This window comes from Brachyistius frenatus, unplaced genomic scaffold (genome assembly GCF_029030835.1).
Source record: "Brachyistius frenatus isolate BFR_SWC_R1_liver_20210118 unplaced genomic scaffold, ASM2903083v1 Contig_290, whole genome shotgun sequence".
In the NCBI taxonomy this organism is placed as follows: domain Eukaryota; kingdom Metazoa; phylum Chordata; class Actinopteri; family Embiotocidae; genus Brachyistius; species Brachyistius frenatus.
Window position 1 is genome coordinate 55825 of NW_027210889.1, and position 9176 is coordinate 65000.

The 9176-nt window shown below is 46.8% G+C and overlaps 1 protein-coding gene across 1 annotated transcript in view; it reads right to left on the reverse strand.

The window, feature by feature from the left end:
• Positions 1 to 4684: 4684 nt before the first annotated feature.
• The window catches only part of LOC138635081 (cadherin-6-like), a 71777-nt gene continuing 67285 nt past the window's right edge, over positions 4685 to 9176 (reverse strand). Inside the window, exon 12 of the mRNA XM_069722393.1 lies at positions 4685 to 6395. Coding sequence (XP_069578494.1) covers positions 5854 to 6395 — 542 coding nt within the window. The 3' untranslated portion in view covers positions 4685 to 5853. The remainder of the gene's footprint in view (positions 6396 to 9176) is intronic.

The following is a 9176-nucleotide window of genomic DNA, read 5'->3' on the forward strand; positions in this document are numbered from 1 at the left end:
CAGGATCTACTTCAGTTCAGCTCTTTCCAGGTGAGACGTTTTACTGCTGCCAGCAGTCACTGTTAAACAGAAGGACAGTTTACTGATGACCTCCGGCTGGTCGTCTGGTAGCCAGAGATCTGTTCTACCAGATCTGTTCTACCAGATCTATTCAACCAGATCTATTCTACCAGATCTATTCTACCAGATCTGTTCTACCAGATCTATTCTACAAGATCTATTCTACCAGATCTATTAAACCAGATCTGTTCTACCAGATCTGTTCTACCAGATCTATTCTACCAGATCTATTCTACAAGATCTGTTCTACCAGATCTATTCTACCAGATCTATTCTACCAGATCTGTTCTACCAGAACTGTTCTACCATATCTATTCTACCAGATCTGTTCTACCAGATCTGTTCTACCAGAACAACGTTCTGAGAAGATCTGGGAAGGTTGGAAATGTATGCAGCTCTTCTAGTAAATGGATTATTATGACTCCTCCTACATACGACTCCCCCTACATACGAGTCCTCCTATAACCGACTCCTCCTACATACCACTCCTCCTACGTAGGAGAAGGAATATTAAAGGAGAAGGAGTATTGAAGGGGAGGGAGTATTGAAGGAGAGGGAGTATTGAAGGAGAGGGAGTATTGAAGGGGAAGGAGTATTGAAGGAGAGGGAGTATTAAAGGAGAAGGAGTATTGACGGAGAGGGAGTATTGAAGGAGAGGGAGTATTGACGGGGAGGGAGTATTGAAGGAGAAGGAGTATTGAAGGAGAATGTGTCAGGATCCCTGTCTGACCCTGATGTGTCTCCCTCTATTTTGTCCCCAATCACCTCTCCTCATGTGTGCTGTCTTTCCCCTGTCTGTTTGTTATTGTGTCCCCATGTGTCCTGTGTCCCCTTCTCCCCGCCTCCTGTCACCTCCCATGGCCACATCCCTCACCAGTCTGAACAGCTTCCACCACTCCCACTGATCACCACCTGCAGGTGGCTCATTTCACTGATCACCTCACTGGACTATATGAACCCGGTTCCTGCAGTCATTAGTTGTCGGTCCATACTGCCAGTGAGAGCTTGTGATCCACAACCTATCACCAGTCCTACTAGCCGTCTGTTTGGCCGTTCACGTTCCTGGACCTGTTCCTGGACCTGTTCCAGTACCAGTACCGGTACCTGTTCCCATTCCCGTTCTGTGCTGGCGATGTGTCGTGGACCTCCCTCATTCCATCCTGCCTGCTGCCCGGTAACTCCAGTACCCAGTCTGCTGCCGCTCACTGTGGAGGACCTCGGGATTCCCCCAGTGAAGCCACGCCCCGCTGCGTTCAGCCTGCCTGTCTGTCAGTCTGCCTGCCTACCTTCCTACCAGCCGGACTGCGGTGGCTACGGCTCTCAGACATTGCCCGGCCAGAGCTGGTGCGTGTTCGCCCACTGGTGAGTTGGTGGAGTTTCCCTCCCGACTCGAGGAAGAGGAAGGTGAATGGGAAAAAGACATTTGGTACCTGACCACCTGTACTAATAAATACTGTTTTTGAACCGTTACCCGAGTCTGTGTGTCTGCGTTTGGGTCTAGTCCAACTCCACCTCAATAACAGACGGAGTATTGAAGGAGGAGTATTGAAGGAGAGGGAGTATTGAAGGAGAAGGAGCATCAGATAGTGATGACTTCTGCTCAGTCAGCTGTTTTCCAGAGAGCCCTGAAGCCTGCAGTTATTAAAGCCTTGTCCTGATCAGCCTGTCTGGATTCAGTGTAACGGCTCATATCTCATCAAAATGTTTCAGGACAGATCACTTAAAAACAACTTAAATCTTTTTTGGAGCAAAAGAAAATCTTTCATGTTTTCCAGTCTGAATTTGAACTACAACACAGCAATAAGATGCAAGCAGCTCAAAAAGGGGAATAAACCAACCCAACATCAACGTGCCAAAGTAATGTCAATAAACCATCAATGATATTTAGCCTCAATAATAGCTGCCCCCCCCCCTTTGCTGAGGACTAATAATGTGCAATAAAAAGTCTAACACTGCAAAAAATGACACTTCTACAATGCACTGCCTTGCACTTTAAAGCCATTGCTGCCTACGTTTGATCTTTTATTTATTACTCTACTGATGAATGTTACCAACTAAATTTCATTAAAATCTCAATGTGTTCCCAAAAGAGATTAAAATGAGAATTTGTGTGATGGCTGCAGTCGTATGAAGCGAAAGCAGCTGACTAAAATGCTCGCTGCCTCGGCCCTGTACTTTGGTCCAGTTGATAATTATGAATGAGTGAACAAAAATGCTCCTCAGGGGTCCATTCTCAGACCACTCCTATTTAACATGTGCTTTATGCTCCTCCTTGCTGAGATCACGGGGTATCCCAGGTCATCTTGAGCTGGATTACTCTGTGTTTCCAAAAACCAAACACGTAAGCAAACATACATGAGCTGTAGCTACATGCCGACGGTGCAGAACATTGAAGTTGATTATGAAGGTAAAGAAATTCCTCCCTTAAGCCTCTTAATGTATATTTACGGTCTGTGCGCATGTGCATGCGCACGTGTGTCAGTCAGTCAGCAAAGGTCCAGTAAATCCAATCCAACAAAGTATTTAGTCCAAAAAGCATGAATATATCCAGATCACGTGTATACGTGATCGCTGGTCGTGTCCTGATAACAGGCGAGCGGTGCTGAGGTGTGCAGAAAGGTCTCCTGGGGAACACAGTGAAACTGAATATCAATAACTGAAGGTGGGCAGCAGGTGAGGGAGTCAACGCAGGAATAAGAGGACGCGGAGACAGAGAAAATAATTAGTCACTGTGAAGTCAACAAATAAGAGCGTATCAAACTGAGCAAAGATCAGGCTGGAAACAACCATCTACTGAGTACATGTAGAGGTCCTGATTACTGGGATGAGGTGAAGCTGGTGGCTCCGCCCCCAACACACCTGTAGCCAATCAGAGAAACAGAGAGAGAACGAGAGGAAGGGGGAGGAGCTCTGAGGGAGACCTGAGGTTCCACAGTAGCTTTCTCACTGGACTGTGAAGCGTTTATCTACCTTTCACTGATTCAGTAATAAACCGAGTGAATGGACTAAATCATGTTTCTCCGCTGCACATCAGGACCACCTGAGCTGAAGGATGACTGTGGTGACAGAGGTAGATATGTGGAGACGGGGCGTGAATATTACCTGTGTTGGACTTTCCTCTCCTTCAGGGAACAGAAGTTATTATTACAACATGTAGTTTTGTGGTGTCCAGGTTCAGAGCCGTTGGGTGAGACCCAACGTCCTCCAGGCTAACGGGTCACTGTGTACGCCACATTTCACTTCAACTGAAATACACAGCGATGATGTCAAGAAACCAAAAAACATGGTGACGAGTGATCCTGTAATCTGCTGGACTGATTCATTAATAGTCAAATTCACAGTGGGAGAGACTATCAGGGAACTCTGCAGCAAAACGTGTTGCCCAGTGTTTTAAAGCTCCGTCTCAGTTTCAGATCCTCCACCTGGATCAGGAGCCAAAACACACAGCTGAAAGCAACCAGAACGGATCAGAACCAAACATTGGACTGTTCTGAAGAGTCCTGATCTGAAACATGCAGTCTGGAGAAGAGGGTGTCGGACATTTATTCCAAACCAGGTTACACTTTCACTGGAAAAGTTTATTTCGATCAAATTAAACAACTTGATAATACATCATCTTATACGAACAGCAGACTGCCCACAGACAGTTCACATCTTCAAAATTACATTAAAAACAGTGACAGTTTCTTTTCTCCTTCCAAGAATGTCATTGTTATGTCCTATAAATATTTGGTACAAAAGAATGAAATATTTGGATATTTGTGTTTGAAGCCTTCAGAGCAAGGCCACAAAACACGACTGGAACAAACTGCTGCTTTTACTCAAACTGCAGAAACACACGATACAAAGTCCTGATATCAAATCGGAGGAACTAAAACATCAGTGAACCATGAAACTGCACCGTTCCCTCATGTTTAAGATGTTTTCTTCAGAATGTGACTCATTCTCGACCTTGAGCTTCAGTTATTTGTGACATCAAAGTAAGAACGGCCTTCCAGAGTCGGTTCATCACAACGTTAAAAGTGAACTTGTCGTCTGAAATGAACACGAGGCTGTGCTGAAACTAATAAACATGTGGAGGAGACTTTCTTCTTTGTTGTCTCACACAAAACAGTTAATAACGCCTGAGCTGGAAAAACATCTGAATCGTAACTTCAAACTGAGCAGGAACTAATATGAAGGTGATGTCACTGAAAGACCTTCAAGCTGCAGCTGTTATCGTCATGTTAACGGAGTTCACTGTATCTGCATGCATTGCTTTTATAGCCACTTCAGAATTTTGTTGTCGAAACGAGTTGCCATGGTAACGAGCTGAGAGTCCAGGAAGTTGCTTTTAGCTTTCAATTTTTGTATTGAAAAGTTTGATTAGATGATCTGATGGGAGGGTCAAGCTGCCTGTTGCATTTGTTCAGTGTTTCTGCTAAGCTAAGCTAAGCTAAGCTAAACTAAGCTTGCGGTAGCTTCATATCTACTGTACAGGCATGACAGTGGTATCAGTCTACTCTAAGCAAGAAATGCAGAATTTCTGAAACCTCATCACGTTGTTGTTGTTGTGCTTGTGTTGGCAGACAGCTAACGTCCAGCAGACAGGAGCAAAGTTAGCATCATTTATGTCCCACTGACGAACAGCTCGCTGAGTCTGCAGTCTGAGAAATTCACTTTGAGCCTCAACAGTCGTGTTTTTGAATAGAAAGTGAAACCCGACTGTGAAGGCTGCAGAAATATTCTGTCTGACATCTGAAGTTGTATTTTGTTACAGAAAATAGTGAAATGAAAGGTTTGTAGAAGTACTTCCAATAAAACTCAGTTCAACCACAGTTCTGACACAATATACAGATAATCAAGATAAAACCTGGAAATGCTGCTGTGAACATTTATCTTTTGTTTTTGTGTGCAGCGTGTAAAAAAACAACAACAAAAAAACAAGTAAAAGCTACATCAGAAAGAAATCAGTGCATCCATCCACCGAGCGTTCCTCTTCCTACTCCGTGTCCGATGGAGCTTTTCCGCCGAGGATCCGTCAGAACTTCTCTGGAATGGTGATTTTTACAAGACAGGAAAAGAGACAGAAAGCATCAGGAGTCATCGGCTGCTCACGTCTCCGCTGGACGGGCAGCGAAGGACACTTAGTGAAACAGAACACGTGTTCGCTCACTTCATCTCTGCGGCGCTCTGCGGTTCTGGTCCCGTCGGGTTCTGTTGACTGACCCGGTTCCAAACATTCAGTTTGCTTTGAACGCCACAAAAACACCGCAGAGGAGTCATTCAGAGACCCGGGACGGATTTAACGTCCAATCAGCACTAAAAGACCGGTTCTGGTTCTGAACAGGTTCTCTGGTGGAGCTGAAGGTTTTTGGGCTGCTTCTTGTACATTTCTTCATCCACTACTTCTTTCACAGAAACACATGAGCGGACTGGATCAGGGTGCAGTGAAGGCAGGTCAAAGGTCGTATGTGGATCCTAAACATCCTCTGATGGAGTTAACATCTGCCACACATCTGTTCTTCCAGCTGATCAGCAGCCTTCCTCTGACAAGCAGGGTAGTTGATGTCATCCTTGTCCCTGCAGGGTGTCTCCTCATCCCTGGAGAGTGTCTCTGAACCGTCTTTGTCGTCCTCGTCCCTGCAGAGTATCTCTGAACCGTCTTTGTCGTCCTCGTCCCTGCAGAGTATCTCTGAACCGTCTTTGTCGTCCTCGTCCCTGCAGAGTATCTCTGAACCGTCTTTGTCGTCCTCGTCCCTGCAGGGTGTCTCTGAACCGTCTCTGACATGAAGTGAGCGTGCTCCGTCATCATTAGGAGAAGTCGTTGTCCTCGGCCCCGTACAGGTCGGCTAGTTTCCTGAAGCGGGGCCCCCAGTCACTCAGGTAGTGGTAATCCTGCTCCGCCTCCGAAGAGGCGGAGCCCAGTGAGCTGAGCGACTCGGCCACCGATCCGGCACCCTCGTAGGCGTAGGTGGCCAGCGAGTCGTAGGGCGGCGCCGTCGGGTTACAGTCGTTCTCCAGCACTCTCTGGTTGATGAACTCGCAAACGTCCCCGTTATCCCGGGACGCCATGCCGACGGGGGGCAGGATGAGGCCGGGGGCGGCGGGGGCGGGGCGGAGGTGTGGCGGGTACAGCAGGGTGTCTGTCGGCACGATGTCCCGCCTCTGTTTGGAGGACTCCTCCAGGGCGGCGTCCGGGTGTCTCAGAGCGCCGATGTCGAAGGCCTGCGTGTCCTCTTCACCGCCGCCCTCATCGTTGTAGCTCACCACGTTGTCCCGCACGTCCTCTTTGGAAATGATCAGAGGCTCCTGCTTCCTCTGGCGCTTCAACGCCGTGAACAGAACCACGATCACTGTGGAGACGGGAGAGAGGCGGGGTTAGACCGACAGCAAGTCATCAACACGACAACTTCTCTTTGTGTTAGAGGTCATGACCGATGAGGAGAATTCATGGTGGAGCTCAGACAGGTGGATCATGAACACTTCATTCATCCACACACCTCTCTGGAGCGTCTACTGAGCATGCTCAGCACCACCTGCTGCTCTGAGCTCATGTTTCCTGTTCATGTCAGTTCTCTTCAGTCGAAGTTCAAGTTCTGTTGTCCAGAAGTGAATAATAATCAGCTTTAACAACATTTGGTGATTCGAGGAGTGAAAACAGTGGACAGAAGTGCATCAGAACACCGTGACGACCATCAGAACACGTGTCTTCTCTGGACCCTCCACAGCCAGCGGTACCAGTGTTTGATAAAGAACGTCTCCCTGTCACATGTCCTCTGTTTGATGTCCAGTGTGTCCATGTGGCTGTGATCTCTACAATGGACAGTTAAAGTAATTCAAGTTATAATAATAAAAGCACTGTGTGCACCATCACTATGGTTACGGCTGAAGACTGTGTGCACCATCACTATGGTTACGGCTGAAGACTGTGTGCACCATCACTATGGTTACGGCTGAAGACTGTGTGCACCATCACTATGGTTACGGCTGAAGACTGTGTGCACCATCACTATGGTTACGGCTGAAGACTGTGTGCACCATCACTATGGTTACGGCTGAAGACTGTGTGCACCATCACTATGGTTACGGCTGAAGACTGTGTGCACCATCACTGGTTATGGAGTGACGGACAGCTCCAGGTATTGCTCAGCGTGGATGATGTGAACGTAGAACATGTACAGAGTTAATATTCCAGATGGAGGCTCGACCTCATCACTCCACACATCAGGGAGGAGCTTGTCGCTGTGGGCGACGGAGAGTCAGAGCTCAGAGGAGAGAGAGCGTGGGGGCGGGGCTTTAGAAACGCTGTGAGTGACAGCAGAGATGTGAGGTAAGCAGTGAGTGGGACATACAGGTGTGATGTCACGGCTTCACCACCTGCAGTTCACTTTGTAATGAACCGATAATAAAAGACAATACATGAAACTATCGGGTCAAGATGATATCGTTCAACCGAGTAAGATTCAGAGTGATAATGCAACTTTAAACAGAGGGCAGCAGAGGGGACAGAGGGGACAGAGAGGAGAGAGAGGAGGGGACAGAGGAGAGAGGAGAGAGGGGACAGAGAGGACAGAGGGGAGAGAGAGGAGAGAGGGGAGAGAGAGGAGAGAGGAGAGAGGAGAGAGAGGAGAGGACATGGGGGGAGAGAGAGGGGACAGAGAGGACAGAGGAGAGAGGAGAGAGGGGACAGAGAGGACAGAGGGGAGAGAGGGGACAGAGAGGACAGAGAGGAGAGAGGGGACAGAGAGGACAGAGAGGACAGAGAGGACAGAGAGGACAGACAGTGATTTCAGAGGGCTCGGGGGGAGGAGGGGGCATAAAGGAATCAACCGAGCTGTGATGTGATTGTTGAGGTGATTATGAATATGAATACAAGCAGTAAAACACTGCAGCCTGCAGCTCCTCTCATTAACATATTGAACACTGAACAGGATTTCTTCAGAGATCACTGATTGTTCTTCTGTCTGCTGGAAATAAATGTCTGAATACATTTTCTTTTGGTTTTGTCTGAGTTGAATTTGTGTTTTCTCACATTCAGCTGAAGGCAGTGTTGTGATCACCGTCATCTGGCCTGTGGTGAACAACTGCTGGAGTTAGTGGAAGTGCTTCTCACTGCACCACATCAGTCTCCCTCAATCTAAACATCTTTGAAACTTCCTTATCAATTGTGTTGACAACATGTTTTGGTTCACTGAAGAAGAAATGTATCTTTATATTGTACACTTCTGTATGCAACTAAATTCAACCATGTTTCCAAAAACAGTTGGGACGCTGTGTAAGATGTAAATAAAATCACAATGCAATGATTTACAAATCACATAAACCCATATTTTATGGCAGATACACTAAAGACAACATATCAAATTTGAAATGGAGAAATTTTGTTTTATTAAATATCTTCTCATTTAGAATCTGATGTCAGCATCACGTCTCTATAAAGTTGTTCCAGGATCATGTTCACCACTGAGCTGCATCAACTCTTCTTTTAACAACACTCTGGAAACCTTTAGGAACTGAGGAGACCAGTTTCTGGAGTTTTGAAAGTGAAATGTGGTCCCATTCTGGCCTGATAGAGGATTTCAGCTGCTCAACAGTTCAGGGTCTCCTTTGTTGTATTGTTCATGTCCTGATGCTCCAGATGTTTTCAATGATTGACAGGTCTGGACTGCAGGAGGCCAGTTTATCAGCGGACTCTTCTACTAGAGAACCATGCTGTTGAAATATGTGCAGAATGTGGTTGGACGTTGTTCTGCTGAAATAAACAAGACCTTCCCTGAAAGAGACGTTGTCTGGATGGCAGCATATGTTGCTCCAAAACCTGAATATATCATTCAGCATTAATGCTTCCTTCCAGATGTTCAAGCTACCCATGCCATGTGCACTAATGCATCCCTGTACCATCACAGATGCTGGCTTTAGAACTGAGCTGATAACAAGCTGGATGGTCCCTCTCCTCTTTAACCTGGAGGATGCAGCGTCCATGATTTCCAAACAGAATCTCAGATTGTGATCCATCAGACCTCAGGACAGTTGTCCACTTCACCTCAGTCCATCTTCAATGATCTCGGTCCAGAGAAGGCGGCGGTGTTTCTGGATCATGTTTCTATCTGGTTTCTTCTTTGGAGAGTTTTAAC